Source organism: Plutella xylostella, chromosome 4, assembly GCF_932276165.1.
Source record: "Plutella xylostella chromosome 4, ilPluXylo3.1, whole genome shotgun sequence".
Lineage (NCBI taxonomy): Eukaryota > Metazoa > Arthropoda > Insecta > Lepidoptera > Plutellidae > Plutella > Plutella xylostella.
In genome coordinates, this window is record NC_063984.1 from 10561617 (window position 1) to 10579645 (window position 18029).

General features: G+C 38.0%; 1 protein-coding gene across 2 annotated transcripts; it reads left to right on the plus strand.

Moving 5' to 3' along the window:
- The first annotated feature begins 206 nt into the window (after nt 1-206).
- LOC105389732 lies at nt 207-4190 on the plus strand. 2 transcript variants are annotated; one of them, XR_005254932.2, is made up of 5 exons: nt 207-471; nt 567-2665; nt 3303-3437; nt 3709-3855; nt 4051-4190. XR_005254932.2 is itself a non-coding variant. In XM_011560900.3 (5 exons), exons 2-5 carry the CDS (start codon nt 593-595, stop codon nt 4098-4100), a joined length of 2415 nt encoding a protein of 804 aa, XP_011559202.3. In that variant the 5' UTR covers nt 217-471; nt 567-592; the 3' UTR covers nt 4101-4190. The 2 variants fall into 2 exon arrangements, 1 of the variants encoding a protein (XP_011559202.3); XM_011560900.3 differs by having other exon boundaries at nt 217-471; nt 3293-3437.
- The last annotated feature ends 13839 nt before the right edge of the window (nt 4191-18029 follow it).

Below are 18029 nucleotides of genomic sequence, written 5' to 3' on the forward strand. Positions count from 1 at the left end.
ATTTGGTACTTTTTAAATATTTTTACCCTGTGAGTATTGTCAGATATCTCAGAATAATAGCGGCCTTTCACACACAGACCAAGGAACATAATACTTCTACTTCTCGAGAAGCAAGAAGATAAGAAGATACCTCAGGAAGATACAGACCACTTGTCGTTATAATATTGTAGTCTTTGGACTTGTTTAGTACTTTAGTACATTTTGTCAAGTGATTATAGGTATTTGATTCGTCTGTTTCAGAATTTTAGTAAAAATATTAAATTGTTACATTAAGATATTAAAATTACTTACATGTATTTAACGTCTATCTTAATATGATGCCATACAGCTATGCACGCACGCGGTGACCATCATTACGACTACAAAGGTTTAGTTATTTGGAAGGACGGACGCCAATAAGAGATGCATGTTTATCTAATGTGTATTCCCATTAGAAAGAAGAAAAGGTCGAAGATAAAATCCACAGCGATAGTAAGTTTCATACTTTTATTAATTAATAAAGAAGAAATCCTTAAGTACTTACTAATACATACATGATTTACATATTATAATTTAATCACTTATAGGCAATCACTCGGCTCCACATGATCATATGAATTTGCCAGCAAGCACTGCACTGATATCTAAAAATTATACTCAGCGATTTAACATAAATAATAATCTTATAAAAATAAATGCAGAAAACGACATAAAATTGAGAGACGAACATTTACTGTTGTTTGATGTGTGTTTTTGTGACCACTTGATTTTAAATAAATATTTAATGAAATGGCTATTCAAAAAGGGAAAACGAAGGCTAAAGAGGCACAATGTGCATACAGAGAAAACATCAAAAGTGCAAAACAAAACTTCTAGTTCAGAATGTGAGAAAAGAAATATAAATAATCTTGTGATCAAAGACATATTTGTTCGCACACAATCTTTTAATGAATCTGAAATAGAAACATTAAGCCTATCTACCCCGAGTAATTTGACTGCAAGTCAGACACATACAGAGGAATATGAAAATTCAAGGAATGTACTGAACTTAAATTACCCGACTTTTTTGAAACTGAAACATTCTTATCATGAAAATGATAAATTTTATAAACGAAGAAACAAACTTTTAAAATATATTCATGGAAGAGCTATACATTTCCACTCCAATATAAACCTAAAATATGCAGTTTTTAGAATGTTACCATTGAAAACAAAATTGAAACAGTGTTATGTTAAAAGTAAAATAGATCCCCAAGAAGTATTAAGTATGGATTTGTTTCCTGTAGCAAAAATAACAAAGGAAGATGGTAAGACAAGTAATGTTCATTTACAGAATGAAGATAAATTAAAAGGGAAACAATTCTCAAGCTTACAATCTCGTAATGTAGCGGATAACGATATTAAAGATAATATCAACGCAAAACAAAAACAATTCAATTTATGGATTAAACATATTTCTCCAAGGATACAGTGTAAAATTATTAATTCGTCCTTGAGCTCATTAAGTTTAGATAATACAACTAAGACTGTTAACATTAATAATAAATTATGTTTCAAGAAATGGGGAAAATCTATTTGCCAAAATTTTGCGTCATATAAGAGAAAAGAAAAGGATATGATACATGCCCTCGTGAAGAATAGATCGAAACAGCAGTTCGATCTTTCTGGCGTACAGAACTGTTTTGGTGCTAAAACTATTAGCGGGAGTAATACGCAATTTGCATCTTTTTCTGTTTACAATGCTGAATCAGTGTTGGGATCTACCAAAATTCTGCCAACCGTTCACGAAGAGTATGAATTTTATGATTCAATGGACACAATAACTAATGTAAATATTTTAAGTAAGAGACTACCGAAAACCAACAATAATTTTACGAGGGTGAAATTAAGTAATAACAAAACAGATGGTTTAACTCAAGTAAAACACTCACAAGCACATAAATACATATCCCTAAAAACTTTGATTAACTTTAAACCAAACCTATATTTTAATAAGAAATCAGTTAAAATTGGCGCTGACAAGGTGACAGAAGGATTTCCAATTGATCATAAAAAATCTTTGGAAGAAGCCAGTAAAAACAATGAACGAAAACAGAAGATAAGAAAACAATTAGTGCAATTAATGAACAAAGTATTCGCCGTGCAATTGTGTGACATCCACGCTGATCAAACTGAAAGCATAATATCACTTCCGTTGAGGTTTAAATATCCTAGCGGTGACAAAATAAATGCCTCCACGCAGGGTGCCAGTATTTTATCCAAAAATGTACGCATTAATTCTTATTATGATCTAATTGCTAAATCATCCAATTCATTAGTAGTAAATGTGTTTGGACCGCCAGCTCCTCAACCTAGCGTTGCATCATTTAGATCATCTCAGTTTTGTTCGAAAATGGAGTATGGATATCTTAATCATTTGATATACCGCATGAAAAGTAACACAAAAAGATCTAGAATGAGATTAGCAGATGAAAAGGATATGGATGAAGAAACAAATATTTTTGACGAAGGATTTGGTCCGATGTTTGCAAGAGCAAACCGTAAAAATCCTGAATTGGATATGATTAACTGGAACTATGAAAGGATTCTCGGTATTGTCCCAAACAGATATAAAGAAAATAATGAAGCTGCTTTGCTTGGAAATGTATTTAATACTGCCAAAGGAAAAACATATCAGGGACCATATGTGAGTGACACCTTATTATCTGTGCGGTGATTCAGCATAAATTCTGCCCGAGACGAAACCAAAAATGATCGATTCTTTGCAACATACTGCTCTGCTCACTGATTACTAATATCTTTAACTTTTGGACCTCATAAATTACGCCATATTCCGCTTTCATCTTTGATTTCGTTAAGGGCGAAAAACATAACTCTGTGTGGTTAGTGCGAGTTTTGACACCGTTGGAGAAGCGGCGAGTAAACTTAAATTGTATGACGCGGGAGACACGCCACCTAGGGTACTTAACTTACACTAACTAGTACCTACATATAATTAGACTAGTTCCGCGACATACAATTTTGCGTTAGGTTTCACTGCTCGATTGTTAATTAATAACCTATACTAAGTGCCAATTTCTCCATAATCGGTTTCAATAATCAACATAGGTACGTCATCTCCATATAAAATTCATGACAGATGTGTCAAAAGTCAACCACTACTCCCTGGTTATGCTCTAACCGACTATGGAGAAATTGGCACTTAGCCGACTGAATTGCATAGCTGATGATAATTATAACTTGTACTATGTATTACTGTATTACCAACCACCATATTGGTTTTTAAATTAATTAACAAACAATGTAATTTAAGCATGGAATAGATCTAACATCTGAAGCTCTCGAACTGACTTGGGGTAAAGTTCCAAAAGGCAAGGTCTGTGCATGTCCATACGACTACTGCAACTGTAAGGGTTATAGACAGAATATGGAAATTACACCACCAAGTAGCTACTATGGTAATTATACATTTATTATTTAATTGGTACTACTTATAGCAATTGATTTTTATAGTAACAAAAAAGTGTTTACTGTACGTTGCCGTTTTTCATGCCGAGTTGCAGAAAATAACTTATGTAACTATGTCACTTCATATTCTATCGTATCATATCATAGCTTAAAGTTCCTTTGAGCAACTTAGCAGTATACTTGACAATTAATCTTTAATTAATCTTAATATATATAAATCTTAATCTTTCTACCTTTATAACTAACGATTATATCATCAAGGTAAACGTGATGTATGCGGAGGACTGTGGAAATGTTTAAACTTCTTTGGTTGTGCTGGATGCGGCTTCAGACGCGACAAGTCTAACTCAACTTTTCCTCAGAAACTGATAGAGACCGTAGAAAAAGAAAAAAATATATGTAAAGATGGTAAGTTACACTCACACCAATTTCATTATTTTGTTAACAAGTAAGTATGTAGGTATACTTATTAATTGAATAGCTGTTGCCTGCTATGTTCATTTCGCCATAATACTTAATCGTTGATTTTTGTAATCAAAATTAGTTTTTACAATCAAAAGTATTTGTTATTTTTTGTAATATTTTTATTTTTTCATATTATAGCCCTGCGGGAACCTGCAGAAATCTGTCTCACAGGATGTCATGCATATTAAACAATTGGATTTGAGGCTTTGAGCAGATCAACCCGAGCAAGAAAAAAAATTAAAGAAACAGCAAAATAAAAATATTTGGTGGTAAATCTATTACTGATATCTGTTTTCTTTGTCTTGTATTTAGTAAAACTGCTGAAAGAGCAAAATTATAGAAAATAAGAAACAAGCTAATATTAGAATAACTATGTTGGTCGATAAAACTAACGGTTAAGCACGGATCTAACTGCATTTTACTTAATTCAATAAGCTTGCATTACCAAGTACTTACTATCTAAAGAAAAACCTTTTTCATTTAACCAGCTTTGTCAATACAACAAAAGGAAGGTTTCAGCGCTGTTACGGTAATAATAATAATAGAATCACAAAGTTAAGTTTCATTCAAACAGTGGGTTCAAGGTTTCTTCCTGGGTGTAAACGAGGCTTGGAAGAATGAAATACGTCGAACAAACAACCGACAGAGGGCCTTCTTAATTAAATTTATATAAGGAAACGTCCGCAGTACTTTTGCCGCCCTGGTACTTTTAATAGGACATACCGTGACGTAACTACAAACAGTCAGAACCTCAGTTTCTTTTTTAGTTTTTTATAATCTTTTGGATTTATATCATAAGTAAATTTAAAGGGGACAATTAATTAATATTAAGTGCTTGGGTTCAATTAAATAAATCAAGATGTTAATTAATATTTGCAATGGCAATTTACGATCGAAATCTGCTTTCCTGGAAAAGCTAAATTTATTACATAAATATTGCCTTTTGCTAACAAGACACAAATTTTCGCAAAATGTTTGTTTGCACATATTATTTAAATAATCTCTCAGTAGCTAAGTATGTCATAGTCTACGTAAATTAAATTAAATGATGATGATGGGGTGGGAAGCAGTAGGTACCTATTTTCCTACCAACGAATGAGCCCGGCCGCCATTTTAGTATTATTCAAGGTACAACCTAGTCACAATTTACCACGTCTATGATTTATTTTCTAACATCCTGTATATTTTTATACACACATAACCAAAGTTGCAAAAGTATGTAAAAGTATCTTGGTGACATGAAATAACGCTCCAGCCACACTGCATCGATCATGTCAACAAGAGGGCACGTCAAGCAGCCCGTGTGTACATATTGATCACACCACGCGACAGGCCGACAGCTACACCTGTACTTCGTTTCAGCTAACATGATTACAGTGACAGTTTTAAATTTTCCGAATTACGCAGAAATACTATTCCGATGAATAGGGCAAAGACCCTGAAGCGCTCCAGTCGAGGCGGCGCGGCGGTGGCGTCGTGGTGGCCGCGCGCCTTCTCTATATCAGAAGGGCTAGTACGGGGCGCATTTAAGACGTGACAAGAGTTTTCCGTCCCGCTCACTCACTTCACGCAGCCTCAAGAGCGAGCGCGACGGAGAACTTTTGTCACGTCTTAATAGCGCCCCGTGCTACAGGGCCCGATGCGACGCCACTCTTTGTTGCCGTCGCGCCTCGACTCTCGTGCAGTGAGCGGAGCGCCTAAGAGGGTTATCTCTTACGAGGAGATGCGATGATAGTCACGTTTATTGAAGACGTGATTCAATACTACGATATAGACGTTAGATATATAAACTTCAGTTTTCGTAAGTTAGAGTGACCGCTCGCTCAGTGCTTTACTTCAGGATGTTTGTAAATCGGTAAACCCCCAAAACAAACGCCAATCGCCTCCATCAAAACGCGTATAAATCATGGCCACGGCCACACCGCTCTCCTCCAAAACCCCCGTTTCACAACTTCACAAGTTACCCAACTGGAGGGAAAGTAATTATTACCAGTATTACCCCTAATATTGTCCTCCGTTTTCGCTGGAAACTTGCAAACAATTTTGTGACTGGGATTTATTATTAATATTGATTTACGATCTGTACTTGACAAGTTTCGACAGCTACTGGTAACTTGGATACTTAATCTGGGCTCCGATTCTGGTGAACAAAGTCACGTATATCTCGATCAGGCACTCTAGCACGGGACGCACGAGAAGGCATAGGAGAAATTACCTCGTGTTCTCCCTAGAAGCCGCACTAGCGTAAAGGGAGTTTTATGACCGTCCTACGGCCTAGGCCTTATGTCCCCAATTTTTCAGCACTTGTAAAAATTGAGAACATAATTATTAAATGAAAGAAACGAGTCGAAGATAAAACTGCATACCAATAAAAAATACATCAAACTGCGCCGCTGAATCCTATTTTACTGATATTGAGAGTCCAAAATATGGTCATTTACACTTCCAACTTCTAGCTACTTACCTATAATTTAAACGTGAAAAAATGCACTTCACCTACAAACTTCAAAAAGCAAAATAAAAAAGTCCGATGATGTTTCAGATTTAAAAAATATGATCTTACCTTGAGTTATCCAGGTTGGCACGACGACGTAGCGTGGGGCACCATTGAAGAAAAATCCGATAAAATCTTGATGACTTGATGAAATGATGACATATTTGTTTGGTTATTAGAGTCACACTAAATTGAAATTTAAAATTGGCTGTTATTATCTTTTATTGAATTATTGTTTCTTTATTTGTTTTATTGAAGTTGAATATTGTCCTTTCATAACTATCACTAAATGGTACTGCTGCCGTGCCGCTTTACGGGTTCGTTATCGATGTAGATAAACACCACCATTTCACAATTTGCCATTAATACAGCGCTGTCATAAAAAAAAGGGGAATTATAAAACGAGCGAACAAAAAAAAACTTTGCGACTGATGATGACATACTGTTTTAATAACTTGAGCGGTATGAATTTGAGTAAGCGAAAAATTTACTAAACTGACGACGAATATTGATTTATAATAAAATCCAGAACGAGCTTACAAAAAGTGGATTGTGATAAATCCATATCAGATATTAAAATTTTATCCGAGCGACTAAATTACTAAGTGAGCGACTGGAAATACAGAGAGAGCAACTTCAATATTAAGATATGGATTCGATTTTTCTAAGTGAGGTTATACTTAGCGAACTACTAAAAAGTTCACTTTGAGCAAAGTTTTGTATGCTGCTTTATTAATGATTATTGGTTACTAATATTCTATTTGAGGGCTTATGTTTTTTATTTAGATACGCTTTTTTAATGAAAACTACAGATTTTTAAATGCGCGTGAATTCGAATGGGGGCGCGGGCGGGGCGACGAATCGTTGCAGTCAGGTGAGTCGTAGTAGGGCTCCTCATACCTATCAATGTTTCTTAGTATTAATAAGAAGTTTTTTTTAGTTGACTGAAGCGTCTTATTTTATTTTTTGTTCATTTGATTGAAATAAATGCATGCATATTACTTAACTTTTACGGAGTACATTGTTTTAATTAATTACCCTTATATTTCAATAATAAAATTTCTCAACTAATAGAATAGTGTTTCTTCAAATAGTTATTTCATATTATTTTTATTTTTTAAATGTGAGCTCATTATACTCTGCTTATTAGTGTATTTTTCAAAATGGTTTTTGTACTCGAAACACTTCATTTAAAATAAAATGCTGCTCAGTATAAAAAATACATTTGCCAAATATTGAAAAAAATGCAGGACGTAACGTTGACACTCAAACAAATATTAGGTCGCTCAAACATTATGAAGCTGCTCATTTTGTATTTTAAGTAACTCAAATTAATGTTTGTAAGTTGCTGTTCTGTTGATTTCTCGTCACTCGCAGTCAGTCGCTCACTTAGTAATTCTATAACCCAAATTAATTAATTTTGACACTTAGAACTGTAATTTACAGTCACTCGTTTTATTGCTACCCTAAAAAAAATCGCGCATTGAACGATTTTGTCGTCGTCAATAACGAACCCGTGCCGCGGCCGGTATCAGCAGAATCGGGCAGCGAAGTTTGAAGTTTCCCCAACAATGCACGGTAGGCCATACATATTACTTGTGTAGCTGGTGATTTATTACACGACACGTAACAACTGCTCCGAGTCCGACACTGTGAAGTACTAAACAATGTTATTTTGCATTATAAAAATATATTGTTCGAGAAAATTATGGTCTTACACGTTTCCACGGCTAAAATCTACTATAATTTTTAACCGACTTCAAAAAAAGGAGGAGGTTCTCAATTCGTCGGGATCTTTTTTTTTTTTTTTTTTTTATATTTTTTTTTATGTATGTTCACCGATTACTCCGCCGTTTATGAACCGATTTTGAAAATTCTTTTTTTGTTGTATTGGGTTGAGCTTCCAGGTGGTCCCATTTTTTTTTCAGAATTTTATCTCACCCCCAAGGGTGGGTAAAGGGGTAAAAACAGGGTATGAATTTCAATTTTGGGCACATATTAACCGATTCTAATGAAATTAAGAACGTAAATATAGTTCTTATAACAAAAAAATATGATGGTGACCTTGAGCTGATCTGATGATGGAAACGGAAGGCAGTCAGGGGAACTCCTCAACGGTATATAGCAACTACTTCGTGTTTAGGCTTGAATGATTCGTATTGATTAGTAGGACATTTTGGTATCATTTGCACCTTACTTTTGATTGAAAATTATTACAAATAAACTAAAAACTATTAAATAAAATAATAATTAAAAAAATTCAAAAACCGACTTCAAAAAACCACTAAAATGTAAGAAATAATTTAAGGTTTACACAAATTCTACTCGTATGAGACAGTACAAATATACCTAAGCAGGAACTGTTCTTTTTTGAAGTTGGTGCCATATTTCTTCAGATTACTTTGTCACCGCACCAACATCAAAAAAGAACAGTTCCTGCTTAGGTATATTTGTACTGTCTCATACGAGTAGAATTTGTGTAAACCTTAAATTATTTCTTACATTTTAGTGGTTTTTTGAAGTCGGTTTTTTATCTATTATATAATTTAATATAATTCATAATTTAATATAATTCTATTATAATTTTTCATCATTCCCATAATCAATGGCCAATCCTTTCACCAAGGTGATAAACCCTAGTCTAAACTCTAGTCTCGACACGCGAAGAAGATCAGAGGCGCGAGCATAGGATTCGATACTATTTTCGAATCTACACGAAGGGTCGCTTTTACCAAACGCGAAACGTATTTAAATCAAATTTTAAATACATTTTGTACCAACGACGTATGACAGGCTACTAAATACGTTTAGCGTTTGGTGAAATTCCTCCTAACATGGAAAAAACAAATGCCACTTTTAGAACTAACAACTTTGCCTTACATTTTGACAGTGACATTTGACGATACGCAACGTAAACGGAGGTTTCGAATCCTGTGCTCGGGCAACAGATACAATACTTTCTTTATTTTTACCATTTCGATCAAGCTTACTCCGCTTTACAAACACGTTAGACTTATAGCACCCATCATTTTGCGTCAGGGTTTAAAAAATAGAAATGGAACAAACATTCTATCAAAGTACCAGGAGCACATAGCCTCAGGAGAGTAACGTGTAAAGTAAGCGGCCGATAACAGTAATGCCTAAAGCATCCCGGGGTTAAGGGGAACCGGGGCGATTAGTACAGCGTAGCTCGCTTCACGGCCCCTTGGCCCAAATTGCCTGACATTCCCCCTGTTTTGCCAACTTATGGCCCGATAATGATTGTGAGTGAAGTGAATGAAGATCAGTGCTACTTAGGGTCAATTCAGACGTACCACAACCACACCACAGCCACAACCACACCACAACCACGCGATGTGGTCGGGCGTATATTTTGTATTGACAATGAATAATCCAATTCACACGTGCCACATTTTGCCGTTGTTATCGACCACCTGTGTAATACGACCACATCGCAACCACAACGCAATCACATCGCAACGGCAACGCCGCCACGCGGCGGCGGCACCGCGGCAACCTGTTTTCCGTATTAACTGCACACGACGACGTGGTTACCACATCGCAATGACAGCGACAACGCAACCACATCGACATTTTGTCGCTGCCAAAACGCAACTGCAAAAAGCCGCTGTCACACAATTCACACGTAACCGCAGCTTGACCACATTTTGTCGCTGCGACGTTAAGCGTCAATTCACACGTACCACAACCACACCACGTCGCAGCGACAAAATGTGGTCAAGCTTGGTAGTCGGAAAAAGCGTCCGTAGTCGAGCGGGCTTCAGTGATCGTAACATTCGTAACTGATCACTGAGGTTTAGCAACAACCAGCATGGTCAGCCATTGGATGGGTGACCGATTTCAAGTGGTTCTTTTCTGGATGCTTTCGTGCTTCGGACGGCACGTTAAGCCGTGAGTTTTACCAATTGGGTACCAAAATTGGAGTATCAAAGCAGCTTTACACAAAGAATCAGTTCACCACATCTTCTGAAGATTTTATAAAAAAAAATAGAAGAAGTCGCTAAAGATAAAGAAGTGAGTCTTCGAGAAGTTGTTGGAAAATTGTCGTTGACTGGAGGACAAGGATTCAAAAAATGTAACTGTCTCAAAAAATGCTCGTCGAAGAAATACACTTGCAAGTCATCAGGATTACTTTGTAATTCATATAATATATGTTATATTATTATTATTGATATAAAATAAAATATGGATAGAAAATTAAAAACCTTGAGGCACTGTGATTGGTGGAACGCGCATTAACGAGTTTATCGACGTCGATAACGAACCCGTGTAGCGGCTGCAGGCTCAAGCTTCTCACAGCCTTCTCTACGACGAATGCCGAATCGTATAACGTGAGCAGTCTGTAGCTGCCTTACTGTAGTCGCATGCCTGTGCACCGACCATAGCAGAGAACGTTTCAAGAGCTCAGTCTTTCCGCGCCACAATGAAGAGCCGTCAAAGACCGTCTCAAAAAGGCTTTAGAATTTAAATTGTCGTATAAAGTTTCTGTCCGACAGGAGGCGCATTTGCATGACAAGGCCCAGGTTCATTTCCCGGCCGGGCTGTTGACTCAGCCGCTTGTGGGTTATGTCAACCGGATAGCATGCCTAGGAATAACGCCGCGTCTAGTGTTTAGACTGGACTATTAATGGACGGTTACATTTGGATACGCGCATAATGAGTCGTCGGACCGTGAGTGAGTAAATGAATAATTTTGCGAGATTGTCGTTCAGGAAGTACATAATTAAACATAGCTAAATTTAACCATTAAAGTCACCATAGAGTGCATTCTGGGAAACGTATGTCCGATAATTTACAGTACTACTAGGATTTATAAGGTAACTTCCCGTACATACGTTTCCAGAGCTTACCCTAGGGTAACAGACCGGAATAACCGGATTATATCTAAATAAGCAAAATACGGTTTATACGTCACAACATAACACAAGTCAAGAAATAACGCGAATGAACAACCCATGCATTTTTCATAAAGCCACCTTGTAAATAAGGAATGACAATAACCAACATTTTTGTTAAAACCATAACGCTTTTCCTCCTTCTATTTTTTGTTTGCAGGCAATATTCCGATGTATAATGCAAAACGTGACCATTCCCAAATCGACGAGTAGGATAAGCTAACAGAACCGCTCGATTATTCATTCTTCGGAGGGTGGGACGAACAAACAAAACATTCCGAGGTTTCTTTCCTCTCACAGTTCTGTGGTATTATTGTGTGAGGATTGCGCTCCAGTACTAGCTAGGTAGCCCGCTGCGAGTCAATGCTGTTAATTTCGTGTCAGGAGGGTTATGTAGTTTATAGTTATAGAAAAGGGGAGGGCAACCAGTGCCCATTCGCCACTGCGACCTAAAAGATCTATTGTGACTCCCCTTGCCGAGTCAAATCTCACTCTCCAGGCCCAGGTCTTTTATAAACCTCATGATTTTACCGGGAGGGAGAGACCTGACCTCTATGGGGGCTAATTTGTAGCCGTCCAAGATTCTGTTTCTCTTGTGAATGTTGGCCTCACCGCCTCACATTCAGTCAGGAGGGTTATACTCTATATACTGACGATAAACGAACGAACGAGAGTTGTCATGCGATCAGCACGTTTAATACAACAAGTTGTGGCAGCTCACGCAGCAGCGCTCCGGGACTGAGCTTTTTGTCATATAGAGTGACCCCCCAGTTAGAAGAGCAACAAGGGTTTGTCACCGTGGTGAAAGGATGGAACGGTTAGATTAGGGTCATTTCAGTGGCTGACTAACCAGAGCGGGCTGAAGAAATGTGATATTTCACTCGAAAAAAATCATCCATGGGCACATAAAAAAACTTATAGGTTTGACGTTTAATGGATTCGAATCGAATCTTTCGATCCGTACTCGTGATCGCAACCCGTAATTTTACGGGTAAATTTACGGTTTATTAAAAATTGTTTTATAAATATAATTAAAAATATTGAAACGTTTAATTTAAGTATAAGGAGGCCTTTGCCCAGCAATGAGACACAACCATGGTACAAAAAAAAAACGTTTAAGAAAAATAATAATATTTAAATATTAACCAACATTACCGTGGAAGTGCGCCCTAACCAATCCATAATTTGAACACGTACAATTTAAATTCTTAACGAAGATTGACTTGATAAATAATTAATTTCCCTGTTTACGGTTGTACCTTTCATCTTTAATGTTGTTACAACTGTTTTCGTAAGGAATGAGTCATAAGTCATAAGTTGTGTGATCGATTAAATCTATAATAAAATATATAACAACTAAAAAATATTGAGAAATTGTATTAATTGCTCAATACACCTTCAAGATTTGTGTAGGTACTCAAATTAAGGTTGCGTTGTAGGTTGTAGGTTATTTAATAGTTTAACAAAATTATATGATATAATTTATACTTACCTTAACTTTTGATAAATAGCTGTATTATTAACGTTTAGGTTTAAAAGTCACTTTGGATCATTTAATTAGTTGGCCGAAGTTTAAGCGCGAATGTCTGTAAACTTGGAAGTGAGAAGTAATTACCCTAATTGTAGACGCACTTAGCAACTGTCATTATTTTAATTATTTCTTTGAAGAACCTCCGTCTTTTTTGAAGTTGGTTAAAAACGAAAAATACAGGGTGTTGGAAAAACTGAAGGTACTTAATATGAAAAGCCAAAATAACAATAACTCGCCATTCTAAAACAACACACACAAGAAACTTAGTTCTGTAAAATGGGGTAAGTTTATCTATCTACTTTAATTTAGCAGATCTTTTTCCTATACCCCTGTCATTCTTATTTACCCTATTCACGTACGCCTGTATTTTACTACTGACAAAACTTTGAAACTTTATTTAGGTATTTGTAAATAATTATGCAGGTGAAATTCAATAAGTATACTTACCTATTTCAGCCCAGAGCTGAAGAATCTTGAACTCTCGGCATTGGAGACAGGTCTCTCACCACTTCACAAAACCGGCAGAACCTTTTCTTATCCATGTTTACGACTGAAAACCAACTTATCCTACATCTATCTTATAGTTTGAAACAAAGACAACGGTATCGCGTTAAACATAATTTATTATGTAGTCTGAGCCTATCTGAAACCTAGTTAAACATTGTGAGATATGGCGTTTCGACTTTCTCCGTGTTCGGCATCATAAGGGTCACAGTGACAGTTAAATAAAGTCCATTTTTCTCTCCACCTTTAATTTGCAAGGTGCGGGTGCCTATATAAATAGAGTGAGTCGCCCGCGCGCCTCAGTTGGTTTTTGACTTTTGAAGTGAACACTTCGGCAAAATGGCTCAATGTAGCCACGGTTCTCGTCGGCTTCGCTCCGAACGGGGAAAAATATAATATTGATTTTGCGGAGTCCTCGCTGCCGGGAGCTGTAGCGTGATGCGGACCAGGCGGCGCGGGGCGCGGCCGCCGCGACACGTGGCGTCGGGGAGCGGGACCTGTCGGCTGCTGCGCACGCAGCCATTGCTGAGGATTTCGCAACGAAGGTTTGAGCGGATAAGCCGTGAGTAAAATGCTATTAATTACTGCTTTTAAAAGCTCAGCCACTGGTCATAATGCTCCGGCGCTTGGGGTTTTTATCCCACGCAGTAGGGTCCGATTCAATAGTCGTGGTGATGATTGATCACATATTCCGGTCCTACTAGTGGCGCTTGAGCTAGATACTTACATTAATGACCGCTTTAAGTAAAGCATAATGTTTATTTTATACAAGAAAAAATAATAAAAATATATTTTTCTACCCTCAATTTCTAATATTTTTAGAAAACAGTTGATAAAAACTTTGCTATTACAATAATGCACTTGGTTATAGCTTATGTAAGGCTTTACAAACAGGAGCTTTCCAGGACCGTCATAGGATTTTTTACAGGAAGCACGTGGCTCCGAGTTTCAGTATGTTGGGACATTGTGGCATGTGCGGCGAGTAATGTGATCCGCCGGTACCTACCCGCTGAAGGGTAGGCAGGCCGATTCGGTGAAATTGAAGTTTCGTGTAACCTGCACCCGGCCCTGTGCTCCCGCGCTGGCCGCCGTCTCGTGCCACCTGCGTCGCAGCGTACACCCGGCCCTGCGCTCCTGCGCTGGCCGCCGTCTCGTGCCAACTGCGTCGCAGCGTACACCCGGTCCTGGCCCTGGCCACCGGTTTGTACTACCTGCACCGCTGCATAGACCCAGCCATGCACTCCTGCCCTGGCGGCTGTGTTGTCCCACCTGCATCGCTGCGCACACCTGGCACTCCTGTTCTGGTTGCCAGATCCAAACGCCCCCTGTCTGGGAAGAGATTTTATGCTCAGCGGAACCGCCTGCACTATTGCTAGCACGGTCATCATCATGATCATCATCATCAGCCCTTCATTGTTAGTGACTTCTTTAGAAGGTATCGGGTAACGTGCGCTATTCATCAGTGATTACGGCATATGCGGACGAACGTTTACTGCCAAGGTTGGTCATGTTAGCCATACAAGGGCACACCAACGAAGCCTGAGTACCCACCTGCAGTCGCCGTAGCCGCATCGGCATGGATGACGACAAATCGGGTAACGTGCACCGCTTCTACAAGTGTTATAGCACTTCTATTTGATGCCTCCGCTGAGGTAGGGTATTCTGTTAAAGCAGCTTTCTTCTAAACTGCCCAAAGTGACCTGTAGACTGCTCCTGGGGATAGTTGTGCAAGAATTTTTTATTTTTATTTCGATGTCTCTGCTGAAGAAACTGTCTAATGCAGCTTTTGTTCTAAACTGCCTAAAGATCATTGGACTGCTCATGGGAATGGTGACGCACGGTAAGTACAGGAGCGTTACTCTATACTGACGAGAAACGAACGAACGAGAGCTGTCGTGCAATCGGCACGTTTAATACATACAAACAGATAGCTCGCGCCGCAGTGCACTGAAAGTTCGTTTTTCGTCATATAAAGTGACCCCCCAGACACTATCTTTAAGTGTCTTGACACATCGGCAGATTCCAGCTTTGAGTCTTTTCTTTTCTCGGCTTTGAGCAAAGTGAATCCCACCGGCGAGTGTTCAACCTGAAAGCACTGTGCTAATTCCTGATTTCGTGAAAGTCGCTGTTGCTATACCATACCGCTTCACAAGTTACAGAATTTATTATGATCCTACTGTCGGGTGATCATGATCAGAGTGTCATCGCGGTTTCTGAGTGGCACCATATTAACTGTCTTCCTTATGTCCCAGTGGATTGTGAGTGTGTGTCCGAGCTCTTCGTTGAAAAAAGGGTGAACTTGCAGCTGTCTACTAGTTAAAGAAAGAAAGAAAAACTTTATTTGGCTTAGATTACTTAGCTGTGTATCGAATAAATCGAGTAACGGTGCTCTTGCACGAGACGACTACCTTTTGGTAAAATTATAACTTCCACTATTCTGGGAACATGCATATACCTACTGTGTACTGTGTATCACATCACGTGTAGCCGTAGCCCTACTCAATGTACGGAGCTAGATAATAAACAATGGCAGTCGTCATTAAATTTCTATGAATTTCGAAGGTCATCATTTTAAGCACAATTCAAAGGGAGAAAGTACCTATTCATGCCTAAACGGCTTCTCTAATGAAAATGTATTTTTAATTCTATTCTGGCGCAAACGTTTCATAACTATTTTTCAACACTGTATCTGCTGAAACTACTTAGACTGACTAGTTAAGATGCAGACGTGCCGTTTTCACAATTCCATTTTGAATAATCTTCAATTGTGTTATGGATCTTTCAGTTAGTTACGTAACTGGTTACCAAGTAAAAAATTGCTTGTGTCATGCTCGTACTCGCATCTGATTTAGGAGCTCTCTGGCCCCTAGCTGATGGCTAGGACTGGTATATATACCTACTAAGTTAGTACAGAGTTATAACCGGGCAGCGGTGATGTGGTAGCTGCTTGATTTATTAGAGTTTGCTGAAAACTTTCTAAATAAGTAATAATTATTAGTCATAATATTAACTCTTCGCAGTTCTTTCAGAATGCAATACCAGGTCGCTGAAGTAGGTAACCTTCCTTAGCTGGACAACAACAACAAGCCTTTTTGTTTTAAAGAATGTCACAGTTATTCGCCGTTCCACTGTCATATCGATGTCCAAAGACTTTTTCTTGGGTATAGCTAACTACCTAAGTTTACCTATAGATAGCCGCAAGCTATCTGCCGTTGAGTCTGATTGATAAGTCAGGCTCGAGGTGGCTCGTCCAATTGTCCATGTTCCCGCCACCATGATTGTTGCTTCCACAGATTAGAGAATCTATGTTGGCTGTCGTTGCATCAGGTCTTATCAGGTACAACTAACATCTTTACGTACCATCTTTATTTAATCGAGCTATTTTATTTTGTTTTGTCTTGGTTGACTTAATGGTTTTAAAATCGAGCCGACCAGAAAGCTTTGTGTATTCTACTTAACATTTCAACATTCATAACCTACAACAATGTAAGTAGGTACCTACGTACCTTTGAAGTTGCAACAAGGCGAAGCCTAAATTAAGGTTTTGGCCGGGACCTGCCCTTGGTATTGACGAACATACCTAAAGGCGACCTTGTTAATGTTTTTCATATGAAGTACTGAACATTTTACTTATCCTGGTGCCATGACTGATCATTTACTTACGCAGTTAAGACATTTTAGCCGGGTTTCATTTATCAACTATTATAATTGTTATTGTTGTGTTAATCAATCTTTATTAATTGATGTCATCTACCAAGGAACGCTGCCAGAGCTCATAATATTCACACATGATGATACAGAATGATAGTAGCCAACAAAATCGGTGCAAAGGCTTATAAAATAACTTTCCTTCCTAGTAGGACTGCACAGGAACTCGTTAACCGCCGAGTTAGTTAGAATACAAAATTAGACTGTGTGTTACTTGTCAATCTAGAATATGAATACGAGTATGGTGACCTGCATCATGTTTTGAAAAACTGAATACTTAGTTATCCGCCAGTGTCACAGCCTTCATCTAATCTTTTCCAGTAGCTGATGAGGCTGTGATATTTAGTAAAATTATCTTCCCTTCAAGCACCACTCCTCGTTCCAAGGACTAGATGCCGCGCCAGGTGTTGCAGGCCGTGTCGTCGTACGGGGCTGACTGAGCAGGTCCACGAGGCTCCAGGGTCGGCTGCTGCATTTCTGAGGTCAGTCCAGAATTACATACCCTAGTCAGCATGTGCTGGCCTGAGCACCAGCGGCCTGGATCAAAATTCTACATTTTACAGCTTTTAAATATTGTTGCAAAGTATTTCACTGGTTCCATCCATTCGGCTAGTGTATGTTAAAAATATTGCCTTGACAATAACAAGATTTTGATAAATAATTACTTATAAGTATTGCTTTCGAAGAGGCACTGTGTGTATCCATATGTATAATACCTACCTATATGTATAGGTACATACCTTCCATAACTTTCTGACAAGTCAGGAATAATAATGAAGTACTTAAGTCTTATGTATGCTTATACCTTTCTTTTTAGTATATCTACTACCTAGAAATCTATGCATTATAAATTTATAGATTCAAATATTTATCTACTGATATACTCATCAGTAGCTTATGGGTCACAGTTGGTTTTCTCTCCACCATGCGATAATAAACACATCTCACAATGTTTAACTAGGTT